General features: G+C 39.0%; 2 protein-coding genes across 5 annotated transcripts; both read left to right on the plus strand.

Annotated features, from left to right (window-relative positions):
• Positions 1 to 52: 52 nt before the first annotated feature.
• On the plus strand, positions 53 to 4,077 carry LOC122996230 (calcitonin gene-related peptide-receptor component protein). The gene is made up of 6 exons (XM_044371863.1): positions 53 to 290; positions 1,785 to 1,821; positions 1,937 to 2,035; positions 2,147 to 2,241; positions 2,377 to 2,434; positions 3,298 to 4,077. The coding sequence occupies exons 1-6, from the start codon at positions 202 to 204 to the stop codon at positions 3,442 to 3,444; spliced, it is 525 nt and encodes a 174-aa protein (XP_044227798.1). The 5' UTR covers positions 53 to 201; the 3' UTR covers positions 3,445 to 4,077.
• A 95-nt stretch (positions 4,078 to 4,172) lies between these two features.
• LOC122996229 (protein-tyrosine sulfotransferase 1-like) lies at positions 4,173 to 17,708 on the plus strand. Of its 4 annotated transcripts, none has more exons than XM_044371861.1 (6): positions 4,173 to 4,985; positions 10,597 to 11,303; positions 12,117 to 12,275; positions 12,443 to 12,696; positions 15,245 to 15,446; positions 17,066 to 17,708. In XM_044371861.1, exons 2-6 carry the CDS (start codon positions 10,896 to 10,898, stop codon positions 17,099 to 17,101), a joined length of 1,059 nt encoding a protein of 352 aa, XP_044227796.1. In that variant the 5' UTR covers positions 4,173 to 4,985; positions 10,597 to 10,895; the 3' UTR covers positions 17,102 to 17,708. The 4 variants fall into 4 exon arrangements, with proteins under 4 accessions (XP_044227796.1, XP_044227794.1, XP_044227795.1 ...); XM_044371859.1 differs by lacking the exon at positions 4,173 to 4,985 and adding an exon at positions 7,364 to 7,650; XM_044371860.1 differs by lacking the exon at positions 4,173 to 4,985 and adding an exon at positions 7,364 to 7,600.
• Positions 17,709 to 17,846: the final 138 nt, after the last annotated feature.

The raw sequence follows: 17,846 nt of genomic DNA on the forward strand, positions 1-17,846 counted from the left end.
CCAATCAGAGAAGGAGTAGGGCGGGTAATGACTTCGCCGTCCTAAAAAGATTTAGCCTCCATTAGCCACTACATAATGATTGTCATGTCTTACTTGAGGTGTAAACCAAAGGAAAAACAGCATTTTTAAATCATGCCTGTATAAAACACGATAGATCGGACGTAACCGCCAAATAATTAATAAATAAATGGAGGCCGTTTGATGCTGGCGGAACTTTTGAGCTGGTCTTCATGTTTTACACGGACACTTTTACATTGGACCACAGCTAAGGTGCCTGACGAGATGGAAGTGTAAGCATTTTTTTTTATTGATTATTAGTACAGATTTGTTTACAGCGAGTGTTAACTTGAAGCTGTGTGATGTTTATTGTAACACACTTTTATTTCAGCCAAACGTTGTTAATGAAGGTTCATGTGTTCATCGCAGTTTGCGGTTAATTTATCGACCGGCCTGTTGAAAACGCACATTTTAAAGTCAGTAAATGCAATCGAAAAACACCAAAGTGTATAAAATAGATAAATGATAAAAAAAAAGACTCATTCCAAAGATGGATAAGTCAGCTAAAACATGCTTCCATCAGCTTACAGTGTAACACCTGATCATGATATAAAGCTGAGGATTAAATAATAATAATATACTGAAAGAACAGCATCTCTTGTCTGACAAAGCTGACACCAATTTTGAAATAAAAGGCAGACAAGTTTGAGACTGTTTTCAGTTTTTGCTTGATAAAATAGTGCTGAAACAATAAACCATTCAATATATTTAACAATATTCAGTGATTATCCTACAGAAAATTAACCTGCTGGTACCAGTTTCTCTTTATTCTGTGTTTTACGTCATTTTACTAGTAATTGACATGAAAATTGAATATCTTTTGGATTTTGGACTCTTGGTTGAATTCACTTTGTGCTTTTGGAAAATTGTAATTAGGTCCTGACCGATACTGGATTTTTGGGGCCGGAACCAATATTAGGGAGTAAAAAATTCCAATATCAATATATCGGTTGATAATTTTATATACACAAAATATATACATAAACACTTTTTGCAGTGATTCCTCAAATGTGGTTATCACACACTTGTGACAAAGATATGTAATGGAGGCATGATATTTTACAGATTAACAATAAACTTTACTGTATATTTAATCATTATAAATAATTATAAATAAAATTAAAAAACACAACAAAAAATGTACACATATATTAAACTTGAATTAAGAAAAAGGATCAAATATACATGAAATTCTGCCTATTAAACTTTGAAAACTAAAAAAATATATCGGCGCATATCAGACAACGTATACGCCGATACTGATATATCTGTAATACCGATATATCAGACTGGCTCTAATTGTAATGGATGTTTTTCATAATATTTAAATATTAAATAATAATAGTTGCAGCACTACGCTACAGTAAAACATTTTTGCAGTTTCCAAATGTACAGAATAGAAAGTAATGAAAACAAAAGTTTCAGTATTGTGATCCATTATATTCTTAAATAAATCAAAACTAGACAAACATTATTGTTTATTATTATTATTGCACCTGGTCTTCTTAATTTTGCCCAGTGTATTCATCTACATCCCAACTTCCTGTCAATTTATCTCTCATCATAAACACTTTTCTTATGTTAATGTAACCAAAATAATCTGAGCTCAAAGGTTTCAGAGCTTTCAACCACATCTCACTTCATTCAGCAATGGCTCAGGTGTCATCATGTGACCTCAGTAACACTTGAACCAACTGCTTAAACATGACTTATTTTCTTTTTTTCAGGAAAAATGCTAACGCTGCTATGCTCAGTAACTATGAGGTAAGATAATGCATTCTGTGTCACTGTTTTACATGAAATTCTTTTCCACTGTCAACAGAAGAGATAAAAATAATTTAGTCTCACTTCAGATTTGTATGTCTGTGTTTCTTCTCAGGTGTTTAAACTCCTGACAGACCTGAAGGAACAGAGGAAGGACAGTGGGAAGAACAAACACAGTGCCGGGCAGCAGAATCTCAACACCATCATGTATGAGGTCGGCACATGTCTTCCTCTTCTCTTCACTGACTTTAACCTGCTCTGTGTGCCTGTTGTGTCACATTCCCTCAGAAGGAAGTCTCACAGTTTCTTCTGCTTTTCCACACAGACGCTGAAGTACCTGTCGAAGACACCCTGCAGCAGACAGAGTCCAGAGATCGTCAAAGAATTTCTCACCACCATGATGCCTCACAAACTCACAAAGTCAGTAAGATCTGACAAAAGGATTTATGTTTTCCTTCATGCTTTTTTGTTATTTAAATAAAATCCATACTATTTTTGAGATGAACACAAATATTGTATACACACTGATGATATTCACTCCCCCAATGTCATCAGGGCCGAGAAACTGCATCTGTTGAACCACCGACCACAGACAGCGGTGGAAATTCAGCTAGTAAGTGTTTTTCAATACTTTCATCACTACTGGTATCGTTTCCATGATTGTTTCACACAAGTATTATGAAAGAAGTGACTCAGTGTCCCAATGTCAAGCTGATGAAAGTTCTGATTTTTTTTTTTGTTGTTTTTTATTTGTTGTTAACAAATCCTACAAACTAACAATGAACTGACCCTCCTAACAAGTATTGTCTGTGAAGCCAGTGCAATATATAGCTATATAGCTTATTGGCACACAGGAGCGCCATAGACCTCCATTTTTGTCCAAAAACTATTTAAAAAAAAACCACATCAGTGGACCAGACTGTTGCACTGAGTGACATATTCCTTCATTATGATGAACCATTGTAGTTTAGTTTAAGTATTTTAACATCCTCATACCATAAATAATGATTACAGCATCAAATATGAATTAATCCCCAACAAATGCACTGTGTACTCCTGTTTGATTCATGTTTACTAAAACTACAGTGCCCTGCTGTTTTACTAAGTTTACTTACTGTGAATAAAATTGGACTCATTCAGATGCAAAGCATATTTTCAGATCTGCAAAGTGATCACGGACTGGTCAGGGTGGAAAACATAAACGTGCACTGTCTGTCTGTGTTGCATAAATCCTGTGAATTTAAGTTCCTGTTTTTCATTTACTCACACATTCCCGTCATTTGTAACTGCCAACATCCACAGTTACACACTTGAGCTTAAAAAACGACTTATGTTGCTCGTGCGGAAAGCAAATCCCACACAAAATGTGCACCGCGTTATAATAAAGTAAGTTCAAGTTGAGGAATAATTAATGTCACATCTTTTGCAATAACAGACATCTGTAAATATGACCTTAAATTTTCTGTTTGTCTCCAGATGGTTGAAGAGAGTGAAGAGCGGTTATCAGAGGAGCAGATTGAGGAGCTCATCCAGACAGTCGCAGACGTCCTGCCCGGTGACCCAGAGCAAGAAAACGCAGGTCCAGCAGACGCAGAGATGGATGAAGCTGCTGAACAGTCCTGACACAGCGACAGACCAGAACTGACCCGCAGGAGACCTGGAGCGAAGGTCAAACTTATTACAGAGCTGGACTGGTTTCTTTTTTTTTTTAACCTGCGCCATTTTCCCATCACTGTTTAAAGTGGACAACATGCAGACAGAACGGATGCACAACGGCTGCCTGGCAACGGCTAAAACGACTTCATTAACTCTGAAATGTAATGAATGGAAGAAGATGCATGTACGTGTATATAAATCAAACATACACATGCTTTTCAAGTACAGGTTTATGCGCCGTGAGTCACAGTTGGTCTTGTTTTGCTTCTGACTCTTCTAATTTGTATTTCACATCAGTTAATGTGAGAGACAGTCAGCTGTTTACTTTGTATATTTTTGGTTTCTGACTTAACGTTAGTCATCAGTTTCTACTATGGTGCATAGAAATAAGGGTTTCTGCTGCTGTATGATTTCCCAAGCTGTAATATAAGTCAGTCATGCAATTAAACTTGCACTTGTACAGCACTAACAGAAGGTCAGACAGTATTATTAGAGCGGCTGTGTAATGACACAAGGGACCAAGTGGTGATCGTTGTCTCTTCTTCGTGAGAGGAAAGAGATGTTATGTAAAATAAAAGCTGCAGGCCTTTTTTGAATGTTCATTTGCTAAAGATGATATAAAATAGGGAATTGGGGGATAACATGTGGTGCAACACAACAGACTGTGAAGAGCTGGTGCTAATTTATGAGTATCTAAAACTAGTTTCACAGTCAGACGATGGCGGTGTGACTTTCAGCTTACAGGAAACACCTTCAGTTTATTCTCGTTCTTCAACTACCAGTAAGTCTGTCAACGCAAAAACAGGAAAGCCTGCACCTGCAGGACGCCCCCAAACACACTATAGTAATAAATTAACTTGCCCCACTATAGTAGCCCCATAATCAGAGTGAAGTGTCAGTTTGTTTCTCTTCATTAGTCATTTTATTATTTATTTTAATCACTGAAAAAGTTGGAGATTTGGGCAATGTTTCACAAGTCTTGAACCGGTCTACCACCATAGAGCATGAAGTAAAAGACATAGCTGGAGAAAAAATGCAAAATGTTTTTTTTCTCTTTGCTGGTGATAGTTATATGTAGATGTATAAACAAGTGTAATCACTAGTGGTAGTTAATAATAATAAACACCTTGGAATATTATCGTAAACCTTAAGCTCAGAGATTACATTGGATATAAACTGTAGTCTGACACATAAGCCCACAAACTTTCGATCTCTAGATCAGCTCAAATGTGCTATGTTGTTCTTGATGTTGTGAGGAAGGATGTGCTGGTTAGATGTGCGTATTTTTCTGTGTTTTGGGCTTCCTGTTAGCATATCACATTAGTTTCCTCTTCTCACTAAGTACCTGAGATACTGAGACTAGAGTGAAAGTCCTGGACATTGATTTTGTACCAGCACATACAGGAGCCACAGCTGACCTCGGGATATTTTCCCCCATCAATGTCATCAAGGCCGAGAAACTGCAACTATTGAACCACCAGCCTCAGACAGCGGTGGAAATTCAGCTAGTGAGTGTTTTTCAATACTATTATCAGTTAATATTATCACACATTACTCCCTTAATGTCTTATTCACTTCTGGTGAACATTTACATGATTGTTTCACACAAGTATTATGTAAGAAATGACTCATTACCCCATTGTCAAGCTGATGAAAGGTTTGATTTTTTCTTTTTTTTTTGTTAACAAATCTAAACTGACCCTCCTAACAAGTATTGTCTGTGTAGCCAGTGCCGGATGTAGCTTATTGGCACACAGGAGCACCATAGACCTCCATTGTTGTCCAAAAACTATAAAAAAAACCACATCACTGGACCAGACTGTTGCACTGAGTGACATATTCCTTCATTATGATGAACCACTGTAGTTTAGTTTAAGTATTTTAATGTCATCATGCCATAAATAATTATTATAGCACCAAATATGTGTTATTCTGCAACTAAGAATAATCCCTATTCATGTTTACTAAAACTACAGTGCCCTGCTGCTTTACTAAGTTTACTTACTGTAAATAAAAATTGGAGCCATGTGTTTATGACCCATTTTTGAAGATTTCAGTCTTCACTAGGAAACAATGGGCGCGCAGCTGAGTGGCCACAGGCAGGGTCGGGAAGTCGGAAAGTATTTAGAGACAGATTAGTAATTCTTCTTTCAGATTGTGTCATAAATCTATTTTTGTCACAATTTATAAGTTTTATTTTTGACCAACTACATGTGTCCAAAACACAAGCTGTGTGGAGCCGTTTTGCTGTACATGGGTTCATTGATTCCGTAATCTCTGAAAATATTTCAGCAAACTTGTTTTCAGTCAATCCTTTTTTTTCCTTGGAGGTATTTGAGAAGTATTTTTTAGTCAGCAGTCAGGTATAAAAACCACACACTTATAGCCCACAGCTTCAAAAATGTTAAGAATTAATCGGTGCTTCTCTCTTTTTTCTCATTATAATAATTTTTTTTTGGTTAGCAGTCAGACTAAGTAAGCGGTTTAATGACGCCTCTTTGGCCCTGCAGGGGCAGATAGAGGTGAAACATCTGTTTCTTTAGCTCAGACTGAAGCTGAAGCACAGAGCAAACAGAAGTCTCTGTGTGGAATTGTTTTTGATCATTTCTAGAATTAATTATTAATTGAAAAACAATCAATCTCTAATGAAAATCATAAATTGCAGTCCTACACCCTCAATCTACTGTTTTTCAAGGATGCATAACCAACTGGGCAAAGCAGGCAACTGTCCCTGGGCCCAGAAATCTCAGGGGCCCTGGAAGCCAGGTCCAGGTTTACTGTGTTTGAGAATATACACTACAAAAGCACATATTAACTGAGGTTTATTACCCTCGAGTTTATGTGTCTACTTTTAACAACTTTATTTCAGTTTTGTGCCTACACGTTGCATATTCCTACATTATTGTGATTTACCGTAAAGCAAATATAGAAATGCTGTCCACAATGCACAGAGAGTGAGGTAAATAGGGTTAATCGAGGCCACCTTGCAAGTTTTTTCCAGACTTTGTTCTTCATACAGAAATAGGGACGTGCTGTCACAGTGTTGACTTGGCAGTGTCAACATAAGGGTTATGACAACAGACCTTTTTCACAGCAGACATGTTGACTTGTTATAATAGGGAAAGCACAAGTGTTACTAATAACATTAAGGATGGCTCTGTTATATTCAAGTGATAGTGAGGCAGCACGCACAATATTGCGACCCTGAAACCAAGGAATCTATAAAAGAAGGAAGGGTCGTTACATGACATACATAATTTTATAGATTCCTTGCCTGAAACTGAAGTCATAACTAATTTTATTATTCACACCCATGCTCTTCATATGTATTCATATGTATTTCATATGTCAAAATGTGTTCTGTGAAAAGGCCTATAATTTAATGTTATTTTTATCATGTACCTTATATCAAATTGGTGTCATTTCATACTTACTAATTTCACTGTTTATTTGTGTTTATCTTTAGTCATAAAATTCAGAGCTAACTTTATTTTTATTCAGGAATATTTTTATCTAATTTATAAATTATATTTATGTAATTTTGTCACCTTTGGTCTTCCACATACACCTCCATCTATCATAAAGACCCACATGAACTTGAAAAAGGTTATCAAAATCTGCTTTACTAATAAAACTAATAAAAATGTGATTGGGTTTAAGCTCTGCTAAAGTTCAGACTGTGATTGATTTCCCCCTGAGGGCTTTTAGTGTGCAACATACGAATCGATGAGCTCAAGTAATTTTAGCCTCCAGTGAGGGGGGAAAAAAATGCCACTACGGCGGAATTGCCCTTTAACGCCTCCACCAATCAGAATCGTCCAAGCAGATGTGTTGTAGAATTCAGAACGGCTATTGACCAATCAGCGCGCAGCTTTCTTTGCTTGGCTGCGCTCGTGTTCACAGTGTTTTTTTCCTCTCTCTCTGTCTCTCAACGGCAGATACGGTTCAAAGTTACGTTTGGAAACAGCAGCGAAACGTTGAGCGTTAATGTGTTTTTTAAAAGCTGTAAATGGCTTAAACATCACCGCTGTGACTCCTACTGATAGATTCCCCACATGAGAGGAAACACCGCTGTGTCTGTGCGTGTTGACGAGCTGCTGGATTCAGTCTTTTTTGGATCAAGGTTCGTGTCTTTTTTTTTCCTTTCGGGTTTCGGCAGTTTCACGGACGTTGGTGAGTGAACTCCATTTTTAACTGATTCGATATACTCACGAAGCGTGTTTGGCTACCTGCAGACGGCTAAATTAGTCCTTTAACACCGGGCAAAAGATGATTATGAAACCCTGACAGGCTGTTTGGTGGAGCTGTAGGTGTCCGCTGGTGTGTCACGGTGTGTTGACTGATAGCAGGTCGTTCACCTGGTGGCTGCTTGCCCGCCTCGGGTGCATTTTTGCAGACAAGATGCATCATCCAGCAGGCCAGATGTTCGTGGCTGCTGGGCCTACGTTTTGCAAGCGTAGAATAATCCTATTTCTGCACACACCACTGACTGCGGTGATAGCTTTGACCTGTTTATGATATTTATGCACCTGGTTCACCACAAAAAAAAAAAAAGAAAAAAAAAGAAATGCAGCTTTTGAACAAGTAGCTTCTAGGATATTCACTTCACACGTTTTGCCACTGAGGTAAAATTGTTATTGCAGCTTTGAATAGACAGTAAGAATAGCTTTTACAAAAATGCATGTGTGCACCATTAAAAACTACTGAAGATTTAAGGAGGAGCATTCAAAGAAACAGCTCCAATAATGACTCCTGACTGAAATCTATTAATGCATCAACCCGATTTTAGGGGAAATGTTGGAGCTTGTAAGGAAGTCTTATTTTGTCCTGTGAAGATTCAGGAGTTGATGGTGGCTCTGGGTTTAATGATTGTCTCCTCAACTATAGTCCAAAGACTTTGACTGTGATCAGATGTCAAAGTGTTCTGTTATTACAGAGTTGTTTGTTGTTCCTTTTCAAGGTCAGTCGCCAGATTTATCAGAGTGGGTATTTGATTAAATATATCTGTCCCTGAGACTTTTGCCTCCATGCCAGTTCAATGTAGGTGAACTGAATTTGAAAGAATAAATACCCCCCAATTAAAACTGATGAGTTTTTAAAAAAAATTTCAGTGCTTTGAACACCACAAAGAAACAATTAAATTCACCCTCATTGTATTGCAGTCTCAAACAAAATATAAATCTTTAATCTACAAATATCTCCAAACCTGTTTGGGGAAATAAAACTGCAGAGGTTAGTGGGTTTTTTTTCTGTAATCTTTGTGATCCAGCCTTTTAAATCTGTTGAGAAAAAACAGCAAGTCTCATCTTAAACCACTGGCCTCATTCTCTGTAAACTCCCAAGTGGCTTAATCTCTGCATGGAAATGCATTATAGTTACATGTAAAGCTTATGGATACCACTAGACTTAGCGTGGCTTAAGGCAGCACCTAAGTATCCCAGCCTGGCTGTGATATCCTCATTTCCATCAGTTTTTTTTTTTTTTTTTTTTTTTTTTGCTTTTTGCTTTGATCGACAGACCAAATTTTACAGGGAGGCTACTCCAGCCCAGCGAAAGGAGTGTTCCCCACGTGGCATCCAGATGTCAGCCTCCCTCTACATTCAGGCTGAACAAGAAAAAAACCAGAATACCTCTGAGAAAGGAAGAGATTTTCCAGATTTGTGTATAGCTGCCGTTAGAAGTGAAGCTGCTGTTTTTGAGATGAGAATTTGTGGAGTTTCAGAACTGTAATGTGGCTTAGAAAGTCATTCAAACACTGCAGTGAAGTAAGTATTCAGACACATTAGTTATTTAAGATATGAGGCACATTTCCAGATCTATATTTATATTCTGAGGCTCTACTGGAACATTGTCACATGATTTACAGTTTTATTTATCTTATACTGGCTCTTTATGCAGCCCCTCAGTTCAGCCTCTGTCTGAAACAGGCTGTTTTAGCCCCTGTATCTTTATGGTCCCCCTCCTAATGAGCCTACTCTGTTCTGATTGGTTAGCTTCCGATAGCTGCGCCATGGCCGACTACTGGCCGCTCGGGAGGCTTCATCAACCAACTAAGAAACAAACTATAGAAGCTCGATTTCATTTGTTTTTCTACTTCTTTCCTCGAAATGTTGACTTCTCAAATACACCTGTACATGTTCGAACTGGAATCTGATCTGAAATATGAGAGCACACAACGCAATCAACACATGGAATAACCTTAGCAACAACCTTAGCAACCAAGACTATAGAACGGACAGCTGTTTATGAGCATGCACAATGATCCTGACGTCAGCTTGTCGTCAAGGAAGAAAAACATGCTGCAAATCAAGGCATTTAAAGCAGGCTGAATACTGAGCTTTTGACTTGCAGCGAGCATTTCTATATATATTAACCTCAAGTTTTGGATCTCTGACCATGTTTAACATAGATATCTGACATCATAACAGTATATAAATAACAGAAAATCAGAAAAAGCATATATGTCCCTTTAAGTCAATATTCATCTCAAATGGTTTTGCAGGCATGTGTATTTTAGATTGTATTTTGTGAATAAGAGGAAACAGAGCCTGGCATAAACTGATGAAACTGCTCGTGTGCACATTGCAGAAGAGGAACAAGGAAGTTGTGGAAAGACTTGCTTGGTCAATAGTAATCTCATCGTAAAACCAATTTGCTTTGCATTTCAGTGTGGCAGAAACTGTCAGTGAGAATGAAAACATGAGGAAGCTGTAATTAGTAGCTTCAGATATATAGCGTGAGTGTGTGTGTGTGTGTGTGTGTGTGTCTGCGTCGCATGCTGCAGTCAACTTTGATATGGCTTAACAAGTCAGTGGTTCCCCAGAGGAAAGATGCAAAATAGCTGCTCTGAGAACAAAAACTGGATGCATTTCAGCTCTTGTGAACAGTGTGTGCAAGTGTTCTCGGGGAAAATGAGTCTACAGCCACCATCACATAATAGCTCACTCATTCAGGGCAGTGGCGGATGTTCTGAAGATACTAAATATAATTAATAGGAATTTAAAATACGATGATATGTTTTTTGTAAGATTTACAATCCTGGAGGGAAAAAGAGGGATTCTCTATGTGGTTGTCAGCTATATAAACTGATACCGAGATGTTTTCTTCTCATGTTTCTAGGTAGGAAAGATGGGTAAGAGATGTGGCTGGCTGTGGAGAGCAGCAGGCCTGGATCCTGCTCTCCGACACCAGGGCTGAGGGGCTGCAGAGGAGCGAGGAGTCTCCCCAGCTCGCACCTGAAAATCACGCCCAGACTCCACCCTCCTGGCCTCCATCGGGCCTCATAATTTTCTTTGACTGACCTTCACTGAGATTTAAGAAGTAGATTTAATCACATCTGATTCCAGCCACCAGCCTCCTCAGCTGCCCCTAAAGACCGTTTTTTGTCCTCTTGACTCTCTCAAACACGACCAGCAATCATGAGGAACACCAGATCGAGCCTGCTGCTGGGTTGCGTGCTGCTCTGCTCCGCCTCCCTGCTCTACCTGGGCATGAGCGGGACAGAGTGCCCTCCGAAAAGCCATCGGTACCGCTGGATGGAGCTCACCCTGGGCTCAGCCAATCAGAGCCTGTCCCTGATGGAACACTTCCCCGAAGACACGCCCCTCATCTTCATCGGAGGTTTCCCCAGGAGTGGCACCACGCTGATGCGCGTCATGCTGGACGCACACAATGCCGTGCGGTGTGGAGAAGAGACCCGAGTGATTCCCCGCCTCTTGACCATGCGGGCCACCTGGAGCCGCTCGGTTAAGGAGAGGATACGACTGGACGAGGCCGGCGTCACTGACCAGGTGCTGGACGCGGCCGTGCGAGCGTTCCTGTTAGAGGTAAGCTGGTCGGTGCATCGTACGATCTGCTGTGTTGAATTTGGCCTGAAACTCGTCTCTGGATCTGTGCTGCAAACATACCTAATGTCATGTGACTGTTTCAGGGCTTCAAGCTTTAGGATGATGCAGAGTTTCTCCTTTTTTTTAATATAAAATTTTACTCGCAGCCCAATTTTTGCTTGAATGTCTGTAACCATTTAAACAAAATTTAAAGGGCTATTTAACATGAAATCACCAGGTCGGTAAAAACTACTGTATTTGACCTTAAAATAGTTATTAACAAGGTAATTTGTGCAAATGTTGCAGTATCCTGGGTAGAGTTGCAAACATTACTCGATTAGTTGATTGACAGAAAATTAATCGCCAAGTATTTTGATTATTTTTTAACAAAAAAAAGGCTAAAATTCTCTTATTCCAGCCTCTTAAATGTGAATATTCTCTGGTTTCTTTAGTCCTCTGATAGTAAACTGAATCTCTTTGGGTTGTGAACTGTTGGTTGGGACAAAACAAGACTTTAGATTGAATTTTAGGTTGAATCGTGGGCTATGGGAAACAGTTTTTACCATTTTTTTGACATTTCATAGACCAAACAACTAATCGATGAATCAAGAAAATAATCGTTAGATGCAGCCCTAATCCTGTGTAATAAATAATCTCCATTGGGTAAAATATGAATGTTTTTTTTTAATATAAGTGCTCATCTCTGTTGTTGTAAATAACGTGATATTTATGTCTGCCTCAATAACAAAAAGGCTTTTAATGATTAACAGTTTGCACATAGTTGGATAAAAGCTTTAACTTCATGTGTTTCAGGTGATAGTCGGCCACGGGGAGCCCGCTCCTCGCCTCTGCAACAAGGATCCGTTCGCCTTGAAATCTCTGTCATATCTGTCGCACATCTTCCCCAAAGCCAAATTTGTGCTCATGCTACGAGACGGACGAGCGACCGTCCACTCCATGATATCTCGTAAGGTATGCTGCTCTTCTTTTCTTATCAGGGCTCCAGGCGGACAAACTTCCTCACAGGCTCATGTTTCCGAACAGCCACTTGACAAATTTGTACCGGTGCCATATTGTGACCAAATAAACAGTCTCCGTCGTCTTATCTCTTCATCTCATATCTCCGCCTCCCCTCACAGGTGACCATCTCTGGCTTCGACCTGACCAGCTACAGGGACTGTCTGACCAAGTGGAGCAGCGCGGTGGAGACCATGTTCACCCAGTGCCAGGCGGCGGGGGAGGCCAGATGTCGTCCCGTACGCTACGAGCAGCTCGTCCTCCACCCAGAGGAGGAAATGAGGAAGTTGCTTCACTTCCTCGAGCTGCAGTGGGACCCGTCAGTGCTGCACCATGAAGAGCTGATTGGAAAGGCCGGTGGCGTGTCTCTGTCCAAGTGAGTGCGTGACATCTTAACTCTTGCCGTATTTAGCCGTGCAGATAGTTTCACTATTATAAGCTGAGGTTTCCTGATACAGTATCTATCTCTCCTACTGTAACTGGAGAAAGTGGAGTGTTTGGATTATTCTCAGTAACCAGGACATTTTTTTCTGGAGGGGCAAGTTGCTTTTTTTTTTTTTTTTTAATGTATTGTTAAATGAAATCTCATCCCCCTCTGTTGTATTCTGTGGTGGTTGCAGAAGTTTCAGAGGCAAATATATCAAAACCTCAGCCCACCAAACTGAAACTACCCGCATGGCTGGATGCCCACAAGGGTTAAATATGAAAATTGAAAGTTTGTTTATTTTTGTCATTTGACCTGCAAGTCTTAGAAAAGTTTTAAATGGAGCTGAAACTAACACGTATTTCCATTATTGATTAACCTGACGATTATTTTCTTAATTCTCAGTTCATCATTTTGTTTATAAAATGTCAGAAAATGGTGAAAAATGACCGCTATAATTTCCCAGAGTTCAAGGTGGCGTTTTCAAATTTCTTGTTTTGTTTGACCAAAAAACCAAAGATAATCATTTCAGTTTTACAGGCCTTTAAATTTCTGACTGGCCTTCGATGGATCATTAGTTCCACTAACTGCCCGTCCTCATTGTCTCAAGTGTTCAAGCGTGTTCATCATCACATATACATTTTGCATATAAATGTTAGAGAATCACACAGATCACAGTGTGTTTTACTCACCATACTGATTTCTCCTGTGAACTCTCACCCTGCTGCCTTTGGTTTATTTTAGAGTAAAGGTGTCATATTTCAGGCTGCTAAAAGGATGCTGCGAATCTCACGTTTCTCCGTCTGTCAGTCAACTGAACAGGTTCATGAACTGTTGCTGAGAACAAGCGGACTTTGCTCACAACTGCACTGTTGCAACGGCTGTAACATTTCTCTTATATAAGGTGTAACAAGACCGTCTAGTTTATCTTGAGACTAACGACTAATCTAGTTTTGATGACTCCCTTTCATGAGTTTAAAGAAGTAGATAAAACACAGTTGAATTGATTACCACAATTATTGATTAATCTTAATCTTATTTTCTTGATTAATGAATGAATCCTCTTTTTTTTCCATAAAATGTCAGAAAATAGCGAGAAATAGCCGTTATGACTTCCCAGAGTCAAAGAGGATGTCTTCAAGTGTCCGACCAACAGTCCAAAACCCAAAATATATTCAATTTAATATCATGTATGACAACGAAAAGCATTTAATCACATTTGAGAAGCTGGAACAAGTACATTTCTTGCATTTTTTTTGCTTAAAAAATCACTGATACGATTATCCAGTCATCAAAATAATTGCAGATTTAATTTCCTGTTGATTGATTAATCGAATTAGGTGAAAGAGAGACAACACATATCATTTAAAACGCTACTCAGCCTGTCCACAGAATGGGTCAGAGTGCAGGATCAGGGGAATTGAACCCAGTCTACTAAATGATCACCATACTAACATACAGGACTCTGTTCTCCTACAGCAGTTTGTGTCATCAGACATGCAGTCCAGGTCTTCTCTTGTGATGTATTTTACTTTTTTGTCAAAGAAGAAAATGGTGAAATAATCAAACAACTTGTTTTGTCCAACCAGTCCCAAACCCAAAGATATTCAGTTAACATATAGACACAGAAAAACAAGCACAAGGTTTTTGGCATTTTCTATCAAAAATGTATTTAAATCATTATATGATTATCACAGTTGTTGCTGGTTAGTTTTTTGTGGATCAACTAATCATTGAATGGACTAATCAGCAGCGTTAGTCTCTTCTGAGTTTGATTTTTACAGATATGATTGGGGCTTGCACTGCAACTTGATGTCTACCACTGATCTTAATATATTGTAACGGCTGGAAATACCTCAGTATAACTTAAAATCATGTACAGCTGGCCAGTTACTTCAAGAAGATTAACAATTACACCAGTAGCCAGGAATTTAAAAAATACTTGGATCATGAGTCCAACTCAACCCACCAAAGAAATGTTTGAGTAGCCTCCAAAAAAACCCCAAAAAACCCCCTCTGAGATATAAAATTTAATCTGGTTTTCAGTTTTTTTTCGCTGAAGCAGCCAAAACTTTCAAGGTCAAGTAAAGCTTACAGGCTTCCCTCCAGTAGGTTTTTAATTTGTGTTGCTCCACTTATTTGTCGTGATTCGTGCAGAGCGTCTCATCTCAGGGGAGCTCAGGGGATTTGGTGGGAATCTGTCTGCTTCATACTGCAAAACCCAACGCTGCCATGTATTTGAAGGAATTAGGCCACGTTCTGAGAGAATTAGCCCCCTTATTTTGATTAGTTATGCAACGGTCGGAGCTATATTAGTCACACGAATGTTTTATAAGCTCGTCAGAAATGTTAATTAGCACAAGACGTGACATGTTGTGGTTCTGACTCATGTCTGTACCCTCTTACATACACTTGTATTAAGGGCAGACGCGTTGATTTGTCACCTTTATTTTTCTCTTCCATATAAACCTCGTAACATACGGTGTGATACTCACTGCAGGGTCGAGCGTTCCACAGATCAGGTGATGAAGCCGGTCAACACCGACGCCCTCTCCAACTGGGTGGGGCACATTCCCCCTGACGTGCTGAACGACATGGCTGAAATCGCTCCCATGCTGGCTCGCCTGGGCTACGACCCCCACGCCAACCCTCCGGACTACACGAGACAAGAACCCATGATGTCTCCGTTCAACTACTCACAGGTTAGACCAACGAACTGGCTCGTTTTTACTGACGTTCACTGAAAAATACCCAGAATTTTACTAAAAGAGCAGACAGATTAAAACAGATTTTTAGGCTTGCAAATGACAATTATTTTTTATTACAATCTGTTTATATATTTTTTATTTAATTAATTGATTAGTTGTTTAATCTATGAAATGTCAAAAACATTAAACAAAAGTCCATCACAAATTCTCAGAGTTTAAGGAGACAAAATGCTAAAATATTCACATCACATATGATATAAAACTGAGAAAAGCAGCAAATCCTCACATTTTAGAAGCTGGAACCTGTGAGTGTTTTTACATATTTGTCTTGATAAATGACTTAAACTTTTCTGTCAATCAACTAATTGAATAATCAAATATTAAATTCAGCACTACAGATTTTTACCTCCTGCCTATTTCTCCATACATCCAAAAATTATTTTTCATTTTGAAAGAAGATATTGCTCAACTGAGTTCACAGTAGAGATGATCATCTTGCAACGTTGACGGTTCAGTAAAAGGTTCTGTTTGTGGGAATTGAAGAGAAAAATGTAGAGGAAGTGGAAATGATGAGCTGTAGTATTGGAGTTTAAATATAGACTGTTGATGCAAACTATATTTTTAAAGCACGTTTTCCACTTGAACTTTTGTATTGAAAGAAAAAAACAATTAAAGTTTTGGATCAACATACAGGTTGGTAATTTAAAGTAACTTAAACAATTAGAAAATTGATGGAAGTTGTTAAAGGACGGGTTCACAATTTATCATGTGTGTATGAAAACAGCAGTCAGGTGTCCACATGAACAGTGAAAGAGGTTTTCCTCGCTGTTCATACTGGCTATTAAAAGATTCCCTTCAAATGTGCTTTAATGTAAGTGATGGGGGCCAAAATCAATAATGTGTCCACACAGTCATTTAAAAGTTTATCTGAAGCTTATATGAGGCTTCAGCAGTCTGAGTTAGTCATATCTACTGGAGATCTGACACATTTACAGTCTTTAGCATCAAATTCCCTCTTTGTGTTTCCCTGTTGAGCTGCGGTGGGTGAGTTTGTCACTAAAAAGACTGCAACGTTGAAAGTTATCTACAGCTGAAGCTTCATATTAGCTTCAGAGATATCAATTAATAGAATGTGTTATAACCATTTACATGACACCTGTGGCTTGAAATATTGTAAACCCGTCCTTTAATAGGAGTCCTGACATAGATACCTCAGATTTCATCCGTTGATATCACGACCGCAACACTAGACTGATGTGATACATGATCAGGCTGTGTCGCTCTGCAATCATATTTCCAACAGTAGCTGCGTTTACATCCTTGAAGAGACGATGGGCTACGTTACTTCTGTTTGTCTCATTATTACTAAATCAAAGATTCCTGTTGTGATAGAGAGGGTTTGCAGTGGAGATGTCTTTGCTAGATTTATTTAACTTAAAACTTAAAATAAGGCTACTCAGCCTTTTTTTTTTCAACTTCCTTAATGCTGTCTTTACCTTCAAGAGTCTCCACCAGCATCAGAAACTTTTAGGAGGAAACAGGAGCAGCCCACACTGACCGCAGGTCTTGAGTTCATCCACGTGATCTGTAACACTTTTGCTTTCTTTTCTCAGAGTACGAAAGCATCAGAAAATCCACATCCCAGTTAAACAACAAGAGGAGAATGCTGTGAACTCGGCTCCGCTGTTCCACGACATGGATGCACCTTAAACAGACTTCCGGTTCAGCAGTAAACGCACCTCACAGGGACATTTTCTAAAGTGTATTTTTGAATCGTTTGTAAGACTTGTGTGACGGTGTTAATGTCTGTACACGGGTGTTTAAATACGGACTCATCATGTTTTGTGGGGTTTTGATCTCAACTCTTGCATCATGTGGACTACCTGCTCAGGGAAGTTCGCTGCTTCTCACACGCCAACGTCTCCTCCACGGTGAAACCGACAGTGATACACTGCATTTTTTGACGTGCCCTCTCACCTCGTACCTGAAAGTATTTCAACATGTCTGTCAGTTGTTTCAACTTCACCACAAATGTGAATGTGTCTTTAGATGAATCTTTCACTCACTGAGACTCAGTCAGTGTTCATGAAGCATAATGACTGTATATTTTTGAAGACGTATGTTTATTTTCTTAATAAATTATTTTGGTGTTGGACCATTCATTCAGGATTTTGAAGTTGTTCATTCTGAATTGAGGCTTTTTAATCGTTGTATATTGTTGAACATGAATAAAAGCCTAAATGTCTCCTTGTAAAATGGTTTTCTTACTTTATTCACCAGTTATTCACTTTCACACTCATCACATCAGTCAGCTGAGCCACACCGCCCTCTGGTGGTGCAAAATGTAGTCAAACTTGTCTTTCTTGTTTTGTCTTTTGTAAACAAATCTCATGT

Source organism: Thunnus albacares, chromosome 13 (genome assembly GCF_914725855.1).
Source record: "Thunnus albacares chromosome 13, fThuAlb1.1, whole genome shotgun sequence".
Classification (NCBI taxonomy): domain Eukaryota; kingdom Metazoa; phylum Chordata; class Actinopteri; order Scombriformes; family Scombridae; genus Thunnus; species Thunnus albacares.

Coding starts and splice junctions, on each gene's coding strand:
- LOC122996230 (XM_044371863.1), top strand. CDS start 202: ATGCTGGCGGAACTTTTGAGCTGGTCTTCATGTTTTACACGGACACTT. Junction 1,822..1,936: donor CTATGCTCAGTAACTATGAG/GTAAGATAATGC, acceptor GTTTCTTCTCAG/GTGTTTAAACTCCTGACAGA. Junction 2,242..2,376: donor ATGCCTCACAAACTCACAAA/GTCAGTAAGATC, acceptor CAATGTCATCAG/GGCCGAGAAACTGCATCTGT.
- LOC122996229 (XM_044371861.1), top strand. CDS start 10,896: ATGAGGAACACCAGATCGAGCCTGCTGCTGGGTTGCGTGCTGCTCTGC. Junction 12,276..12,442: donor ACTCCATGATATCTCGTAAG/GTATGCTGCTCT, acceptor CTCCCCTCACAG/GTGACCATCTCTGGCTTCGA. Junction 15,447..17,065: donor CTCCGTTCAACTACTCACAG/GTTAGACCAACG, acceptor TTCTTTTCTCAG/AGTACGAAAGCATCAGAAAA.